Here is a 19,858-nt window from a genome sequence, read left to right as displayed (position 1 = left end):
AAGAGGGGCATGGAGCTGCTGGAGCAGGTTTAGAAGAGGCCATGAAATTGCTGAGAGGGCTAGAGACCCTCCCCTGTGGCGATAGGCTGAGAGAGTTGGGGCTGCTCAGCCTGGAGAAGAGAAGGCTCCAGGGACATCTTACAGCAGACTTCCAGTACCTGAAGTGGGCTTGCAAGAAAGCTGGGGAGGGATTTCCTATAGGAGCTTGAAGTGATAGGATGAGGGGCAAGGGCTCTGAGCTGCAAGACAGAAGATTTAGACTTTAGATTACTCGCTGGAGATGTTCAAGGCCAGGTTGGATGAGGCCTTGATCAGCTTGGGTTAGTGGGAGGTGTCCCTGCCCATGGCAGCATGGTTGGAACTAGATGATCTTTAAGGTCCCTTCCTATCTAAACCATTCTAGGAAGCTGTGAATAAGAGAGGGATGAATGTTTTAGGACACCTCTAACACCCTTAGATCTTCTGTTTTAAACAAGTTCAGCTTTTCAGTTTCAATCCTCATCTAGATGACCACCAAAGCAATCACTGGTACAGGGGAAAGGATTTGTGATTTCACCTTATTTTATGTTGCCCTTGAGTAACAATTTTTCTTTTAATCCCTTATTAATTTTGTTTCATGTCTGAGGCTTTGCTCTGCTTAATCCATGATCCATCCTGGTGCAATATCAGGAATTTGCCTCTTGTGCCTGTTGTGACCAGTGCCAGGCACCAGTGGTGTGCCCCAGGGATCAGTGCTAGGCCCCAGCCTGTTCAATATCTTTATTGATGATCTGGAGGAGGGCATTCAGTCCATCAGCAGTAAGTTTGCAGATGACAGCAAGCTGGGGGCAGGAGTTGATCTGTCAGAGGGTAGGAGAGCTCTGCAGAGGGACCTTGCCAGGCTGGGCAGATGGGCAGAGGCCAAGGGCAAGAGATTGAACACATCTAAGTGCCAGGTTCTGCACATTGGCCGCAGCAACCCCAGGCAGTGCTACAGGCTGGGGTCAGAGTGGTTGGAGAGCAACCAGGCAGAAAGGGATCTGAAGGTACTGGTTGATGGTAGGCTGAACATGAGCCAGCAGTGTGTCCAGGTGGCCAAGAGGACCAATAGCATCCTGGCCTGCATCAGGATCATTGTGGCCAGCAGGAGCAGGGAAGTCATTGTGCCCTGTGCTCAGCACTGGTTAGGCCACACCTTGAGTCCTGTGTCCAGTTCTGGGCTTCTCAGTTTAGGAAAGAGGTTCAGCTGCTTGGCCATTGAAGCCCCCAGGCCCCTTTCTGCCAGCAGCTTTCCAGCCACACTATGCCAAGCCTGGAGCCTTGCTTGGGGTTCTTGTTGAAGCTCATTCCCTTAATGTTTGCCATGGATCCAATCCATCCAAACCTCTCTGTAGAGTCTCTCTACCCTGGAGCAGATCAACACCAGATTTATGTCATGTGAGATCCTGAAATAGGGAAGAATGTACCCAAGGTTGACTATAAGGGATAAATGTATTTGAGAAGGTCAGTCCACCTCATTTGACATTTGCTTTGGGGTCTGCTTGAATGGGAGCTGATGTTCTTGAGCCTCCTTCTAGTACCACGTCAAACTAAGTTGACTTTGGATGTTTCAGGTACTTCTGTGGTGCAAGTTACAGCTACTGATGCTGATGACCCTTCCTATGGGAACAGTGCTAGAATCATTTACAGCATCCTTCAAGGACAGCCTTACTTCTCTGTGGAACCAGAAACAGGTGAGGAAAGACATCATTCTTCTCCATGCATTATGAATTTTGAGCTTCTTCTTTCCTTTCTCATTATCTGATTTGATTGGTAATAAATTAAAGCAACTTTTCCCCAAGTTCAGTCTGCTTTGCCCAATTGGTAGTAAATTAAACCAACTTTCCCCCTAGTTGAGTCTGTTTTGACCAATGGAAGCCAACTTTTCCCCAGGTTGAGGCTGTTTAGCCCCAACTGATAGTAAATTAAACCATCTCTTTCCCAAGTTCAGTCTGTTTCACCCAATTGGTAGTAAATTAAACCAACTTTTCCCCAAGCTGAGTCTGTTTTGCTCAATGGTAGTAAATTAAGCCAACTTTTCCCTTAGTTGAGTCTATTTTGACCAATGGTAATAAATTAAACCAACTTTCCCCCAGGTTGAGTCTGGTTTGCCCAATGGTAGTAAATGAAACCAACTTTCCCCAAGATCACTCTGTTTTACCCAGTTGGTAGCAAATTAAACCAACTTTTCCCCCAAGTTCAGTCTGTATTGCCCAATTGGTAGTAGTTAAACCAACTTTCCCCCAAGTTGAGTTTCTTTTGCCCAGTTGGTAGTAAATTAAACCAACTTTCCCCCAGGTTGAGTCTGTTTTGCCCAATTGGTAGTAAATTAAACCAACCCATTCCCAAGTTGAGTCTTTTTTGCCCAGTTGGTAGTAAATTAAATCAACTTTTCCCCTTGTTGAGTCTATTTTGGCCAATGGTAGTAAATTAAACCAACTTTCCCCCAAGTTCAGTCTGTTTTGCCCAGTTGGCAGTAAATGAAACCAACTTTTCCCCAAGTTGAGTTTGTTTTGCCCAATGGTAGTAAATTAAACCAACTTTCCCCCAAGCTGAGTCTATTTTGCCCCTACTGATAATTGCTGAGTGAGCTCTCCCTGTCCTTGCCCTGGCCAGCAAGACCTCTGATATAGTTTCTGTATCAGAAGTTTCTATATAGTTTCTATGTCCAACTGAGGAGGGAAGTGGCTTTGGTGGGCACCTGGAGTGAAGCCAGACCCAACTTACCACAGCTGGCAAGGGAGCTGGGATGTGGAACTAAGGTTTATGCTACCAACAGGCAACTCACACTGAAGACTATTTAGAAAGTTTATGAGCATGAATTTCTACTTGACAGCATTAAATTCATAGCATCAGAGAGGTGTCAGGGTTGGAAGGGACCTCAAGGCTCAGCCAGTCCCAATCGCCCTGCCATGGGCAGGGACACCTCACACTACAGCAGGTTGCTCACAGCCACATCCAACCTGGCTGCAAACACCTCCAGGCAGGAGGATTCCGCCACCTCCCTGGGCAACCTGTGCCAGGCTCTCACCACCCTCATGGGCAACAACTTCTTCCTCACAGCCAATCTCAATCTACCCATTGCTATTTTTGATCTACCCCCCCAGTGCTATCACTAGTTTTGCTCCATTCCCCCTGCTCCTATCCCTCCCTGACAGCCTCAAAAGTCCCTCCCCAGCTTTTTTTGGAGCCCCCTTCAGATACTGGAAGGCCACAAGAAGGTCTCCTCTGAGACTTCTCTTCTCCAGCCTGCACAGCCCCAACTCCCTCACTCTGTCCTCACAGCAGAGCAGCTCCAGCCCTCTGCTCCTCCTCCTGGCCCTTCTCTGGACACCTTTCAGCACCTCCAGATGCTGCCTGGCACAGAGGCTCCAGAACTGGCCTCAGAGCTGCAGCTGTGGTCTCAGCAGAGTGGAGCAGAGGGGCAGAATCCCCTCCCTGGCCCTGCTGGCCACACTTCTCTTGCTGCAGCCCAGGCTCTGCTTGGCTCTCTGGGCTGCAAGTGCTCACTGCTGGCTCCTGTGGAGCTTCTCCATCCCCAGCGCCCCCAGGTCCTTTTCTTGAGGGCTGCTCTCCAGCCAGTCCCTGCCCAGCCTGTATTGGTCCTTGGGATTTCCCTGACCCAGCTGCAGGACCTTACCCTTGGTCTTGTTGAACCTCATGAGGTTGCCATAGGCTCAGCTATGCAGCCTGTCCAGGTCCTTCTGGATGGATCCCTTCCCTCCAGCCTGTCCAGGTCCCTCTGGATGGATCCCTTCCCTCCAGCCTGTGTCTGCTGCACCACACAGCTTGGTGTCATCAGCGAACCTGCTGAGGCTGCACTCGGTGCCCCTGTCCATGGTACCAACAAAGGAGTTGAACAAGACTGCTCCGAGTTTCATTAATATTTTAGAAACCCATTTCACAGGCTAGTAAAAAAAACTAAACAAATCTAAACAAGACAAACCAAAACAAGACAAAACAAAACAAGACAAAACAAGAGAAGAAAAGATGCAGCAAACTGCAGGACACTGAAAATAGCCTGTTAATAATCTTGGTGCTGTTGTTCTCTTTCTTTCCCCCCTCCCACCCCCTTTCTTTCTTTCAGGCGTCATCAGGACTGCTCTGCCAAACATGAATAGAGAAAACAGGGAGCAGTATCAAGTGGTCATCCAGGCAAAGGACATGGGAGGCCAGATGGGTGGATTATCAGGGACCACCACTGTGAACATCACATTAACTGATGTCAACGACAATCCACCGCGATTCCCCCAGAGTAAGCTGCATTTAATAGTTGCCTTGTACTGCAAGAGCTCCAAGCTCAGGAGTCCAGCAATTACCAGCTGGTTTAATTTAGAGTAAATCTAGATTATGAGGCACACATGAACAAAAGGCTTAGGCACTGATTTATTCCCTGTTATTAAAGCAGAATATTAAATGCCAGAGCATTTGTTGGGTAGGGGAAGAGTTACAGGCTCAGAACAGATCTGCAGCAAGCCCTGGAGGTCTTTGCCAGGTCTGTGGGAGGCGGGGTGGGAGGTGGACTCAGCAGAGCATTAGAAGAATGATGTTTGTTTTTCCCTGACCTGCTCCTTAAAGCCTCCATCCTCCCCCCCTGGAAAACAAAACATGTGGCAGTTCTGGAGAGGCAGAAAGGTTGGGGTTGTAGTCTCTACTTACAGGTGTAATCGTGGAGAATGTGCAGAGGAAATTACATGAAGGGAATCAAGGAGATTTGGGCTCTGCCAGTTGCAGTGCTGCAAAACCTAACAGAGGATTTCCAAAGAGCAAAAAATGAAGAGCATTTGGAATGGAATGGAATGGAATGGAATGGAATGGAATAGAATAGAATAGAATAGAATAGAATAGAATAGAATAGAATAGAATAGAATAGAATAGAATAGAATAGAATAGAGGAGGCTCAGGGGAGACCTTCTTGCTCTCTCCAACTCCCTGAAGGGAGGTTGTAGCCAGGTGGGGGTTGGTCTCTTCCCCCAGGCAAGCAGCACCAAAACAAGAGGACACAGTCTCAAGCTGTGCCAGGGGAGGTTTAGGCTGGAGGTGAGGAGAAAGTTCTTCCCAGCAAGAGAGATTGGCCACTGGGATGTGCTGCCCAGGGAGGTGGTGGAGTGCCCATCCCTGTCTGTGGAGGTGTTCAAGCAAGGCTTGGATGTGGCACTTGGAGCCATGATTTAGTTGTCAGGAGGTGTGAGGTATTAGGTGAGAGGTTGGACTTGATAATCTCTGAGGTATCTTCCAACCTGGTTGATTCTGTGATTCTTTTTCTCCTTTTGATGTCAGTGTGAATCAGAAGTGACCTTTGCTTTAAAGGAACTTTTCTGTTTTATTCTGGTGGGTTGAGGATTTGTGTTGTTGTTGTTGTTATTTCCTTTCTTCTCTCTCCTTCCTGTCAGTAGATGAAAGTGTGTGGTTACCTGAAAATGAAACCTCTTCTACAGCTGTCTGACTTTACTGGATAGATACAAATAAAAATAGCTACTAACTCTGCTAACATCTTAAAAAAACCCAAACCCAAACCTGGATGTTTAATCTCAAAATGCAAATAGGCTTTAGAATGATTCTCATTTAATAGAATCATAGAATATAAAGTCATAGACTCATAGAATCATAGAACATAGAAGCATAGAAGCATAGAATCACAGAATGGGCTGGGTTGGAAGGGAGCTCCAAAGCTCATCCAGTCCAACCCCTCTGCACTCAGCAGGGACATCCTCCACTAGATCAGGTTGCCCAGAGCCCTGTCCAGCCTCACCTTGAAGATCTCCAGGGATGGAGCCTCAACCACCTCCCTGGGCAACCTATTCCAGTGTTCCACCACCCTCATGGAAAGAACTTGTTCCTCACATCCCATCTAAATCTGCTCTGCTCTCATTCCAAACCATTCCAAACCATTTCAAATCATTTCAAACCATAGCCCCTTGTCCTGTCACTGCAGACCTTTGTATCAGGCCCGCTGAAGCCTTCTTGCAGCCCCCTTCAGGTCCTGGCAGGTTGCTGTAAGGCCTCCCCTAACAGAGATCAATGAGACTGCTGGAATTGCTCCTCGTTAAGTTAAAACATTGTTATTCTGTGCCATCAATAAAAAACAGATGTGCATTGGAATTGAATAGAATGGAATTGCATGGAATGGAATGGAATGGAATAGAAATAGGATAGGATAGGATAGGATAGGATAGGATAGGATAGGATAGGATAGGATAGGATAGGATAGGATAGGATAGGATAGGATGGAATGGAATGGAATGGAATAGAATGGAATAGAATAGAATAGAATAGAATAGAATAGAATAGAATAGAATAGAATAGAATAGAATAGAATAGAATAGAATAGAATAGAATAGAATAGAATAGAATAGAATAGAATAGAATAGAACAGAACAGAACCAGGTTGGAAGAGACCTTTGAGATCATCGAGTCCAACCTATCACTCCTCTCCTCTCCTCTCCTCTCCTCTCCTCTCCTCTCCTCTCCTCTCCTCTCCTCTCCTCTCCTCTCCTCTCCTCTCCTCTCCTCTCCTCTCCTCTCCTCTCCTCTCCTCTCCTCTCCTCTCCTCTCCTCTCCTCTCCTCTCCTCTCCTCTCCTCTCCTCTCCTTGAGTCTCCTCTCCTTGAGTCTCCTCTCCTTGAGTCTCCTCTCCTTGAGTCTCCTCTCCTTGAGTCTCCTCTCCTCTCCTCTCCTTGAGTCTCCTCTCCTCTCCTTGAGTCTCCTCTCCTCTCCTTGAGTCTCCTTTCCTCTCCTCTCCTCTCCTCTCCTCTCCTCTCCTCTCCTCTCCTCTCCTCTCCTCTCCTCTCCTCTCCTCTCCTCTCCTCTCCTCTCCTCTCCTCTCCTCTCCTCTCCTCTCCTCTCCTCTCCTCTCCTCTCCTCTCCTCTCCTCTCCTCTCCTCTCCTCTCCTCTCCTCTCCTCTCCTCTCCTCTCCCCTCCCCTCCCCTCCCCTCCCCTCCCCTCCCCTCCCCTTCCCTCCCGTCCCCTCCCCTCCCCTCCCCTCCCCTCCCCTCCCCTTCCCTTCCCTTCCCTTCCCTTCCCTTCCCTTCCCTTCCCTTCCCTTCCCTTCCCTTCCCTTCCCTTCCCTTCCCTTCCCTTCCCTTCCCTTCCCTTCCCTTCCCTTCCCTTCCCTTCCCTTCCCTTCCCTTCCCTTCCCTTCCCTTCCCTTCCCTTCTCAATAGAGAGATTAGGCATAAAATTACCTTTCAGCTGATAGGTTTCAAGTTAAGAAAGATGTTGAGTTGCTTGAATGTGTCCAGAGAAGGGCAGTGAGGCTGGGGAGGAGTCTGGAGCACAGCCCTGTGAGGAGAGGCTGAGGGAGCTGGGGTTGCTCAGCCTGGAGAAGAGGAGGCTCAGGGGAGACCTTCTTGCCCTCTACAACTCCCTTAAGGTATAGAGGTGTTGTCAGGTGGGGGTTGGTCTCTTCTTCCAGGCACCCAGCACCAGAACAAGAGGACACAGTTTCAAGCTGTGCCAGGGGAGGTTTAGGCTTGATCTTAGAAAGAATTTCTTCCCAGAATGGGAATGGAAATGGGGGTGGTAGAATCAGCATCCCTGGAGGTGTGTAAGAACAGCCTGGATGAGGCACTTAGTGCCATGGTTTAGTTGATTAGATGGTGTTGGGTGATCGGTTGGACTCGATGATCTCGGAGGTCTCTTCCAGCCTGGCAGATTCTGTGATTCTATGATTTCCACACTCTGTTTCCACTACCTTGTTAGCTATTCAGGAGGTGAGCTCTTCCCACTTCACAGCCTGAATTAATGAGCTGGCTACTGCAGTGGAAGCCAAAGCAGCAGCCGCAAGGCATAGCTTGGGGCTGTAGTTTTAAACACTCTAGGGAAAAGTAATAATAATGTGGAGAATAGTTGGCACATTGTAAAACTAATTACATAAATATTAATAGGGGGAAAAAACGTGGTTTTTCACCAGTGTCTCATGTAGCCCTGAATAAATACTAAATAGGAGCAGAGGTTAGTTTTAATTCATCTTTTTAACCATTAGGAGATTACAGAGATATTATAAACTGCCACAGCCAAGCACAGAGATTCCATGGTAGGGAAAGGGAATGAAAATGTCCTTGATACATCACCTGATTGAAACAGCAGAAACCAACTGAGCAAGAATTAATGGACAGAAGCAGAATGCAGAGTGTGTACAGCCATTAAAAACATTAATTGTGCTGGTGTCTGTCAGCTTCCTGTCAAAAGCTACCTAAAAAAAAACCCCAAACAATTATGGAGAAATTAATTTTCAACACATTTCATTCAATGCTTAATTAATCTTAATCACCTCCCTCAAAGGAGGGGATTCTCCCCCTCTACTTCTCTCTGCTGAGACCACAGCTGGAGCTCTGGGGCCAGTTCTGGAGCCTCTGTGCCAGGAAGGATCTGGAGGTGCTGGAAGGTGTCCAGAGAAGGGCCACGAGGAGGAGCAGAGGGCTGGAGCTGCTCTGCTGTGAGGACAGACTGAGAGAGTTGGAGTTGTGCAGGCTGGAGAGGAGAAGGCTCTGAGGAGACCTAATTGTGGCCTTCCAAGATCTGAAGAGGGCTCCAAGAAAGCTGGGGAGGGACTTTTGAGGGTGTGAGGGAGGGATAGGAGCAGGGGGAATGGAGCAAAACTGGAAATGGGTAGATTGAGATTGGCTGTGAGGAAGAAGTTGCTGCCCATGAGGGTGATGAGAGCCTGGCACAGGTTGCCCAGGGAGGTGGTGGAAGCCTCCTGCCTGGAGATGTTTGCAGCCAGGCTGGATGTGGCTGTGAGCAACCTGCTGTGGTGTGAGGTGTCCCTGCCCATGGCGGGGGTTGGGACTGGAGAGGGGTGGGACTGGATGAGCCTTGAGGTCCCTTCCAACCCTGACAGTCTTGTGATTCTATGATTAATTGCAAACTCTATGTGAATGTGTTTTGGTTTTCTTTTTGATTATTATCATTATTATTATTATTATTATTATTATTATTATTATTAATTTCCTTATTTCTTTATGTGGCAAACTTTTCCTTCAATATTTAATTGCAAATAACATCTGAATGTGTGTGCGGGGGGTTGTTTGTTTGATTACATTTCTTTTACTCTAATTATTTTTTCCTATTTATTTTTAGTTTGGGCAAACTTTTCGTTCAATATTTAATTTCAAATGATTTCTGAATGTGGCATTTTTGTTTGATCATAGTTTTTTTACTATTATTTTTTTTCCTGATTGATTGATTTCACAAACTATAACATGATGGAACTTAAAAATATTACTTATAGAATCATCAAATCACAGTATCAGTCAGGGTTGGAAGTGACCACAAGGATCATCCAGTTCCAACCCCCCTGCAGGGGGTGGGGCAGGGACACCCCACACTAGATCAGGCTGGCCAGAGCCTCATCCAGCCTGGGCTTATATTTTTTCACTATTGTTAGTTTTTCTGATGTTTAGGTTTGGCAAACACATTCAGAAGAGTTTTGAATGTCTCCAGAGAAGGAGACTCCACAACATCTCTGGGCAGCCTGCTCCAGGGCTCTCTCACTCTTGAAGTACAAAAGCTTTTCCTTATGTTCCCATGGAGCCTCCTCTGCTGCAGCTTTCACCCATTGTCCCTTGTGCTGTACTTGGACATCCCTGAGCAGAGCCTGGTTCCAGCCCTCCACATCTTTATCCCCAGCAATGAGGGTCCCCATCAGGCTCTTTTCTCCAAGCTCCAAGCCCCAGCTCCCTCAGCCTGTCCTCAGCAGGGAGATGTTCCACTGCCTTCAGCATCATTCTGGCTCTGTGCTGGACTCTTTCAAGCAGTTCGCTGAGGTCCTTCTTGAACTGAGGGGACCTGAACTTTAGGGACTTCTTTCTACTTCTTCCCTGCAAAGAGGAATGTTCATGCTGCCTGTTGGGCAAACCTGCTCACCCTTTTCCTGCTGTGCCTGCTGGCCTTTACCTCGTCCCCTTGGGGGTTAGTTTTGGCTGAAATGTTTGTGTTTTTTTTTTCCCAACTCACTTGATTTACCTTTAAGTGAAGCAGCAAATCTTGGGACAACTTAACTGAGGCCTGAGAAGAAAATGTGTTTTTTTTTCAGTGCAGCTTTGATGCCTTAACTTTCATCTTTGGAATGACAGCTGGATCTGAATTGATTATCAACTCCTCCTTTTTCCTGAGCATTCTTCCTAGTGCTTTATGTGCCCCACATGCATTTTTTTTCCCTGCCATATGTTCTGACAGATGGGATCAAAGATCTCAACCTTTCTTTACAGTTTTCACAGAGAGGCTGGGACATAAAGTACTGAAATATATGGTGAGATATTTACTTCACTTTATTACAGTGTGGCTGAGGGCTGACAATTTTCTTCCTATGTTTCTGTACCAGCTGTATGACACAGAAAGACAAGTGAAAAAGGGATAGAGCTGAGCCAGGGAATGTAGAAAGCACCAAACTGCAAAGTTCATAGGCCAGGCTTGAGTCCAGAGAAGGGCCACCAGGATGAGCAGAGGGCTGGAGCTGCTCTGCTCTGAGGACAGATTGAGGGAGTTGGGGTTGTGCAGGCTGGAGAGGAGAAGACTCCCAGGAGACCTAATTGTGGCCTTCCAGGATCTGAAGGGGGCTACAAGAAAGCTGGGGAGAATTGTCAGGGTTGGAAGGGACCTCAAGGTTCACCCACTCCCAACCCCCTGCCATGGGCAGGGACACCTCACACCACAGCAGGTTGCTCACAGCCACATCCAGCCTGGCTGCAAACACCTCCAGGCAGGAGGCTTCCACCACCTCCCTGGGCAGCCTGTGCCAGGCTCTCACCACCCTCATGGGGAAAAGCTTCTTCCTAATATCCAATCTCAATCTACCCATTTCTAGTTTTGCTCCATTCCCCCTGCTCCTATCCCTCCCTGACACCCGCGAAAGTCCCTCCCCAGCTTTCTTGGAGCCCCCTGCAGATACTGGAAGGCCACAATTAAGTCTCCTCAGAGACTTCCCTTCTCCAGCCTGCACAACCCCAACTCCCTCAATCTGTCCTCACAGCAGAGCAGCTCCAGCCCTCTGCTCCTCCTCGTGGCACACATTATCTGTGAAATAGAGGGAGAAAACTGGTTGTCACGTTCAGTAACCATCAGCTGATTTGACAAGGTGGAATAAAAGACTTTCTGAGAGTAGAGGATGAGGAAAAGTGCAAGAGAAGAATCTGGAAGAGCAAAACTAATGTGAACAGAGATTTAGAAAGAAGTGTGCCCAGGAGGCCAGGAAGGCCAAGGGCATCCTGGCCTGCATCAGGAACAGTGTGGCCAGCAGGAGCAGGGAGGTCATTCTGCCCTGTGCTCAGCACTGCTTAGGCCACACCTTGAGTCCTGTGTCCAGTTCTGGGCCCCTCAATTTAAGAAGGACATTGAGACACTTGATACTGGCCACACTTCTCTTGCTGCAGCCTAGGCTCTGCTTGGCTCTCTGGGCTGCAAGTGCTCACTGCTGGCTCCTCTTGAGCTTCTCCTCCACCAGCACCCCCAAGGTCTTTTCTCCAGGGCTGCTCTCCAGCCAGTCCCTGCCCAGCCTCTATCAGTGATTGGGATTGCCCTGATCCTGCTGCAGAACCTTGCCCTTGGTCTTGTTGAACCTCCTGAGGTTGCCATAGGCTCAGCTCTGCAGCCTGTCCAGCTCCCTCTGGATGGATCCTTCCCTCCAGCCTGTGTCTGCTGCACCACCCAGCTTGGTGTCATCAGCAAACCTGCTGAGGCTGCACTCAGTGCCCCTGTCCATGGCACCAACAAAGATGTTGAACGAGACTGCTCCCAGTTTCATTAATATTTTAGAAATCCATTTCACAAGCTAGTACAATCCCTTCCCTCCAGCCTGTGTCTACTGCACCACACATCTTGGTGTCATCAGCAAACTTGTGATCAGCTGTTGTGTGCCACCATGGTGCTTGGATGGGTTCTGTGACTGATGAGCTTCTCTTTCTTGTCTCTGGCAGGCACTGTCCACCTCCGGGTTCCCGAGTCCTCCCCAGTGGGGACAGCGATTGGCAGCGTCAAAGCCACAGATGCAGACACTGGGGAAAATGCAGAAGTGGAGTACAGGATTGTGGATGGAGATGGGACAGATATGTTTGATATCCTGACACAGAAGGACACCCAGGAAGGCATCATCACTGTGAGGAAGGTAGCCACACAACAGCTTTCACTGAGTGGTGTTTGGTGTCCCTGCTGTGTCACAAATGCTCCTGGGAGAATAAAAAAGGCAGGAGCACTTCAGGGTAGCTGGCTCACTGGAGAGGTCCCAGAGGACTGGAAGCTGCCAACGTGGTGCCCATCCACAAGAAGGGCCGGTTGGATGAGCCAGGGAATTATAGGCCTGTCAGCCTGACCTCAGTGCCAGGCAAGATCATGGAACAGGTCATCCTGAGTGCAATCACACAGCACTTACAGGATGGCCAAGGGATCAGGCCTAGCCAGCATGGATGTAGGAAGGGCAGGTCCTGCCTGACCAACCTGATCTCCTTCTATGATCAGGTGACCCACCTGGTGGATGTGGGGCAGGCTGTGGATGGAGTTTGCCTGGAGTGCAGCAAGGCCTTTGACACTGTCCCCCATAGCAAACTCCTGGCCAAGCTGTCAGTCCCTGGCTGGGACAGCAGCACTCTGAGCTGGGTTAGGAACTGGCTGGAGGCTAAGCCCAGAGAGTGGTGGTGAATGGTGCCACAGCCAGCTGACAGCCAGGCACCAGTGGTGTGCCCCAGGGATCAATGCTGGCCCCCAGCCTGTTCAATATCTTTATTGATGATCTGGATGAGGGCATTGAGTCCATCAGCAGTAAGGTTGCAGATGACAGCAAGCTGGGGGCAGGAGTTGATCTGCTGGAGGGTAGAGAGGCTCTGCAGAGAAACCTCGACAGGCTGGGCAGAAGGGCAGAGTCCAAGGGCAGGAGATTGAACACATCCAAGTGCCAGATCCTGCACATTGGCCACAGCAACCCCAGGCAGTGCTACAGGCTGGGGTCAGAGTGGCTGGAGAGCAGCCAGGCAGAGAGGGACCTGGGGATACTGGGTGAGAGTAGGCTGAAGATGAGGCAGCAGTGTGCCCACGTGGCCAAGAAGGCCAAGGCATCCTGGCCTGCATCAGGATCATTGTGGCCAGCAGCAGGGAAGTCATTCTGCCCTGTGCTCAGACTGCTTAGGACAAACCTTGAGTCCTGTGTCCAGTTCTGGGCGTCTCAGTTTAAGAAGGACATTGAATTGCTGGAAGGTGTCCAGAGAAGGGCAAGAAAGCTGGGGAGGGGTCTGGAGCACAGCCCTGTGAGGAGAGGCTGTGGAAGCCGGGGGGGTTTAGCCTGGAGAATTCACAAGGTGGTCTTGCTTGTAAATGCAGCTATAATTTGCTTCCAGCTTAGCTGGTCTGGCAAATTAAATATTGGAGGGGGAATTTCAACCTACCACAGATGGCATTTTGGTGGAATGCTCTAACTGCTGGACAGCCTCCAGCTGGAGGGCATCATTTAGAGCCTGGATGAGGCACTTGGTGCCATGGTTGAGTTGATAAGATGGTGTTGGGTGATACGTTGGGCTCGGTGAGCTCTGAGGTCTTTTCTGAGGAGTGTGTCCATCAGGGCTAGGGAGGTTCTCCCTCCTCCTCCACTCCCCCTTGATGAGATTACATCTCAAATGCTGTGTCCAGTTCTGGGTTCACCAGTTCAAGTGAGACAGGGATCTGCTGCAGAGAGTCCAACAGAGGGTTGTGAGGATGATTTGGGAACTTGAGCATCTCCCTTGTGAAGAGAGACTGAGAACTCTGGGGCTGTTTAGTCTGGAGAAGAGAAGGCTGAGAGGGATCTGATCAATATCTATCAATAGCTGAGAGCTGGGGGTCAGGATGAAGGTGCCAGGCTCTTTTCAGCAGAGCCCAGTGATAGGACAAGGACCAAGGAGTACAAGCTAGATCTCAGGAGCTTCCTCCTCAACATGAGCACCTGTGAAGGTGTTGGAGCCCTGGAGCAGGCTGCCCACAGAGGCTGTGGAGTCTCCTTCTCTGGAGGCTTTCCAGCCCTCTTATCTTCTTTGTGGCCCTCCTGTGGACCTGCTCCAGCAGTTCCATGTCCCTCTTCTGTTGGGGGCACCAGAACTGGGTGTTTTCAATGAATTTTGAGGGAAGTGGAGATGCTGATTCCTTCACTGGACTGCATCTCTGTGCTCTTCAACAGAAAGCTTCAATGTCTGGGCTGTCACTCTGGCATCTTGCCTGGAGATTAATTTGTATTTAAAAGCAGACAGCCCTTTAAAACAAATCACTTAGCCATTCTGATGAATGAAAGCCACCAGTTTGTTATCTCCTTGAGATGTGGGGGGTGGGGGGGTGAGGGAATTAATGAAGCCTTCCTCGTGTCAAAAAAGTAAGTTCTCAGCTTGCTCATTTCCTCAGTGCCATTAATTAGCTCACACTTTTCAGCAGAAAAAAATGCTGAAGGAATAGTGGTTCTCTCCCATCCAAAAATCCCTTCTAATTATAGCCTTGAACCTTTCCTCCTTCCATTTGAAACAAGAGCTGCTGACAAAAATGGCAACTCTATTAAGAAAGAAAGAAGAAAATCAATCTCTGATGTTAGATTCAGCAAATTAAATGAAAAGGAACAAGATGAAGCTCTTACTGTTTCTCAAGAGAACCGTGACACACACACACACACACAGACACACACACCCCTTAAAAGAAAGCTAACTGTTCCTGAATGGTAAGGCCAGACACATTTGGAATCATAGAATTGTCAGGGCTGGAAGGGACCTCAAGGCTCAGCCAGTCCCAACCCCCCTGCCATAGCCAGGGACACCTCACACTACAGCAGGTTGCTCACAGCCACATCCAGCCTGGCTGCAAACACCTCCAGGCAGGAGGCTTCCACCACCTCCCTGGGCAACCTGTGCCAGGCTCTCACCACCCTCATGGGCAACAACTTCCTCCTAACAGCCAATCTGGCAGGGAAGTTGGAGTAGATGGAGCCCATTCCAATCAAAGCCATTCCAATCAAAGGTCATTTTTGAGAAGGGAAAACAATCCCTGTGCTGTGGAAAAACTTAGCTGTGTTGAGGTTCCTCCAACCCAAGGGCAGATCTGGCAAGGCTCAAGTCCTCTTCACTTTCCATTGTGTATGTAGGCCATCATCTGCCACTGTCTAATATAAATTAATCAACTTGGTCATCACCTTCATTTCCAGCCACTGGACTATGAGACCAGAAGACTTTATACCCTGAAAGTGGAAGCTGAGAACACCCACGTGGATCCACGCTTCTATTACCTGGGGCCTTTCAAAGACACCACCATTGTGAAAATCTCTGTAGAAGATGTGGATGAACCTCCAGTCTTCAGCAGGTCCTCTTACCTCTTTGAGGTGCATGAAGATATTGAGCTGGGGACGATCATAGGAACAGTAATGGCTCGGGATCCCGACTCGTCCTCAAGCCCAATCAGGTGAGAGTTCAGTCTCTGTACACACAGCAGTTGCTAAAGGGACTAAGGAGAAGGTAGGTGAATTTTCATGTAGGTGCACAGGAAGAACAGAGCAGGATGGAATGGAATGGAATGGAATGGAATGGAATGGAATGGAATGGAATGGAATGGAATGGAATGGAATAGAATAGAATAGAATAGAATAGAATAGAATAGAATAGAATAGAATAGAATAGAATAGAATAGAATAGAATAGAATAGAATAGGAGTAGAAAAGAAAAGAGAACAGAAAAGAATAGAGAATAGAGAATAGAGAATAGAGAATAGAGAATAGAGAATAGAGAATAGAGAATAGAGAATAGAGAATAGAGAATAAAATTAACCAGGTTGGAAAAGACCTTTGAGATCATCAAGTCCAACCTATCACCCTACACCATCTGAACAACTCAACCATGGCATCAAGAACCCCATCCTGTCTCTTCCTAAACACCTCCAGGGATGGGGACTCCACCACCTCCCTGGGCAGCACATTCCCATGGCAAATCTCTCTTGCTGGGAATAATTTCTTCCTCACCTCCAGCCTAAACCTCCCCTGGCACAGCTTGAGACTATGTCCTCTTGTTCTGGTAGTAGTTGCTTGATGCTTTTCTTTCTGTCATTCATTAGTGGCCTAGGTGCCTGCAGGTACCTCAGGGGCCACATCTGGAATCTTGTGTCCAGTTCTGGGCCCCGCAGCTCAAGAAGGAGCTCAGGGAAGTGCTGGAGAGAGTCCAGCACAGAGGCACAGAGATGCTGCAGGCAGTGGAAGATCTTCCTCAGGAGGAGAGCCTGAGGGAGCTGAGGGCTCTGGAGCTTGCAGAGGAGGAGCCTGAGAGGTGAGCTCCTTGCTGGGGCTAAAGCTGTGCAGGGGCAGTGCCCAGAGGCTGGAGCCAGGCTCTGCTGGGGGCTGCCCAATGCCAGCCCAAGGGGCAGTGGTGGAAGCTGAGGCAGAGGAAGTGCCATGGGAAACAGGAGGAAAAATATTTTCCCTGTGAGGATGAAATAAGCATGTAACAGGCTGCCCAGGGGGGTTGTGGAGTCTCCTTCTCTGGAGATATTAAAAACCTGCCTGGATGTGTTGCTGTGTGAGCTGCTCTAGGTGACCCTACTGTGGCAGGGGCTTTGGACTGGCTGAGCTTTGGAGGTCCCTCCCAACCCCAAATGTTCTGTGACTCTGTGAGTATTTAAGTGGTGGAAGCCTCATCCCTGGAGGTGTTTGTAGCCAGGCTGGATGTGGCTGTGAGCAACCTGCTGTAGTGTGAGGTGTCCCTGCCCATGGCAGGAGGGTTGGGACTGGCTGACCCTTGAGCTCCCTTCCAACCCTGAACAATTCTGTGATTCTGTGATTACAGTCAGTAAAAAACAGATGTCTGATGAACTCCTTTAAATTGCTCATAAAAGTTCATAGAAGCATGAACATGTTTTTCCCACAAGGGTACTATCAGCTTCCTTCTGTTTTTGTTGCCTCACTTCCAGCAGGTAGTTCAATAAATGTCTGACTTCTAGATTTAATTCCACATCAAAGGTTCATCCCCTACCTTTGAAGGCAATGTTCCATATTAGCAAACATGAAGAGCAAGGGAAATCTTCAGATTCTGGTTTGACATTCTGCCACACTGGGCAGGAACTAAGTTTTGCCTGCAGAAGTTCTGCAGCTGTAGTGACACAGAAGATCCTTCCACACCAGGATATTCATAGGATCATAGAATTGTCCGGGTAGGAAGGGAGCTCAAGGGTCAGCCAGTCCCAACCCCCTGCCATGGGCAGGGACACCTCACACCACAGCAGGTTGCTCACAGCCACCTCCAGCCTGGCTGCAAACACCTCCAGGCAGGAGGCTTCCACCACCTCCCTGGGCAACCTGTGCCAGGCTCTCACCACCCTGATGGGGAACAACTTCTTCCTAACATCCAAAGTCAATCTACACATTTTAAAAGTTATTTTCCATTCTCCCTGCTCCTATCACTCCCTCACACCCTACAAATTCCCTCCCCAGCTTTCTTGGAGCCCCCTGCAGGTACTGGAAGGCCACAATTAGGTCTCCTGGGAGCCTGCACAACCCCAACTCCCTCAGTCTGTCCTCGCAGCAGAGCAGCTCCAGCCCTCTGCTCCTCCTCCTGGCCCTTCTCTGGACACCTTCCAGCACCTCCAGATCCTTCCTGGCACAGAGGCTCCAGAACTGGCCCCAGAGCTGCAGCTGTGGTCTCAGCAGAGTGGAGCAGAGGGGCAGAATCCCCTCCCTGGCCCTGCTGCACTTCTCTTGCTGCAGCCCAGGATGAGATTTACTCTCTGGTCTGCAAGTATCACAGTATGACCAAGGTTGGAAGAGACCTCAACGATCATCAAGTCCAACTTGTCACCACAGACAACAGTGCAACTATTCATCAACTTTCTCCATGCAAACCTATTTTTAGTGTGATTTTTATTATATAGTTTGTTTTTTTAACTTGCTGTCTGGTAAATTAATATCCCCTGAAGTGCAGGAGCTGAGCTTGTAGCAATGCTTTTGAAAGGCTCCTAAATTGTCTGTCAGTCTCAGGCTGAAGGAGCAGTGCATCAAAGACAATTTTCCCTTCAGCACAGAATCCGTCCTTTAATTATTATATTGAAATCCTGACTTCTATTTTTGTTATATATTTTTAATTTCATTTTATTTTCTGGTTCTCCTCCATGTCTAGAAAAGCTCAAAGCTCAGATCATCACAAATGGCAGCATTCAGCTAGGTTTATGAAATTCTCAGCCTTTATTCCTCCCTCTGTGAAGCTAACCTGGAGAGTTTTCTAAATGTTTCCAGAATCTCTTCTCAAAACCAGCCTTTGGAATGCAACACATAGAACCCAAAGCTCTGTTGGCTTGTTAAAGGGATGCTTGCTTCCTTGTGCTGGAAGGTGTCCAGAGAAGGGCCAGGAGGAGGAGCAGAGGGCTGGAGCTGCTCTGCTGTGAGGACAGACTGAGGGAGTTGGGGTTGTGCAGGCTGGAGAAGAGAAGGCTCCCAGGAGACCTAATTGTGGCCTTCCAGGATCTGAAGGGGACTGCAAGAAAGCTGGGGAGGGACATTTTGGGTTGTCAGGTAATGATAGGAGCAGGGATAATGGATCTGAGCTAGAGGAGGGCAAATTTAGATTAGATGTTAAGAAGAAGTTGTTGCCCATGAGGGTGGTGAGAGACTGGCACAGGCTGCCCAGGGAGGTGGTGGAAGCCTCCTGCCTGGAGGTGTTTGCAGCCAGGCTGAAGGTGGCTGTGAGCAACCTGCTGTAGTGTGAGGTGTCCCTGCCCATGGCAGAGGGGTTGGGACTGGCTGAGTCTTGAGGTCCCTTCCAACCCTAAGAATTCTGTGATTCTAATGTTTTTGTCATTAAGTTTGAATCTATTAAATTTTGCTTGGTGTAGTATCAGAAGTTCAAAAGCGTCAGGGGAGAGCTTCTTGCTCTCTCCAACTCCCTGAAGGGAGGTTGTAGCCAGGTTGGGATATGGTCTCTTCTCCCAGGCACCCAGCACCAGAACAAGAGGACACAGTCTCAAGCTGTGCCAGGGGAAGTTTAGGCTGGAGTTGAGGAAAAAATTCTTCCCTGCAAGAGAGATTGGCCATTGGAATGTGCTGCCCAGGGAGGTGGTGAAGTCACCATTCCTGGAGGTGTTTTAAAAGAGCCTGGATGAGGCACTTAGTGCCATGGTTGAGTTGATTAGATGGTTTTGGGTGACAGATTTAAGAGCAGGCTGGATGTGGCTCTGGCCAGCCTGATCTAGTGTGGGGTGCCCCTACCCATGGCAGGGGGGTTGGAACAAGATGATCCTTGCGGTCCCTTCCAACCCTGACTGATACTATGATACTAGGCTGGACTTGATGATCTGTGAGGTCTTTTCCAGCCTGGTGAGTTCTGTATTCTGTGTTACTCCATTGCAGGGGGGTTGGAACTGGATGTTCCTTGAGCTCCCTTCCAACTCTGACAATTCTGTCTTCCTGGCAATGACGTATTTTTCCCTTTCTTAATCACTTCCAGGTTTTCTCTGGATCGTCACACTGACCTTGACAGGATATTTAACATCCCATGCTGGCAATGGCTCCATCTACACCTCAAAGCCCCTGGACCGTGAGGTATCGCAGTGGCACAACCTGAGCGTCATAGCAGCTGAGATCAGTAAGCCAATTTGCTCTCTTTTCCCTTTCAGTTTCCCTTAGCCTTGCAAATCTCCAGCTGTGACTTCATGAGGAGAAAGCATTAAAAAAAACTCACCCCAAGCACCTCCCTTCCTTCCCCCCCTCCCTGTATCCCTCTCTTTAGATATTCTGGGAAAGCAAATTGGGGGTTGTCAACAGCAGCTGTCTCCTCGCTGCTGCTTCTCCTCACCTGCTTCCACAACTGACCTTCAATCTCCAACTCCAGTTGCTCAAATAAATAGCAATAGTGGGACATTTGTGTGTTCT

At 48.8% G+C, this 19,858-nt stretch overlaps 1 protein-coding gene across 1 annotated transcript in view; it reads left to right on the top strand.

The window, feature by feature from the left end:
* Positions 1-19,858, top strand: part of CDH10 (cadherin 10) — a 106,712-nt gene that overhangs the window by 75,621 nt on the left and 11,233 nt on the right. The window contains 6 exon segments of the mRNA XM_068160979.1: positions 1,593-1,712; positions 4,106-4,273; positions 11,934-12,121; positions 15,161-15,414; positions 19,434-19,479; positions 19,481-19,571. Of these exon segments, the coding sequence (XP_068017080.1) occupies positions 1,593-1,712; positions 4,106-4,273; positions 11,934-12,121; positions 15,161-15,414; positions 19,434-19,479; positions 19,481-19,571 (867 nt within the window).

This window comes from Melanerpes formicivorus, unplaced genomic scaffold (assembly GCF_026170545.1).
Source record: "Melanerpes formicivorus ecotype bairdi unplaced genomic scaffold, bMelFor1.0.p_v2 SCAF_55, whole genome shotgun sequence".
NCBI classification, from domain to species: domain Eukaryota; kingdom Metazoa; phylum Chordata; class Aves; order Piciformes; family Picidae; genus Melanerpes; species Melanerpes formicivorus.
Note: the sequence above shows the minus strand (reverse complement) of the source record. Positions and strands in the feature narration are given on the sequence as shown.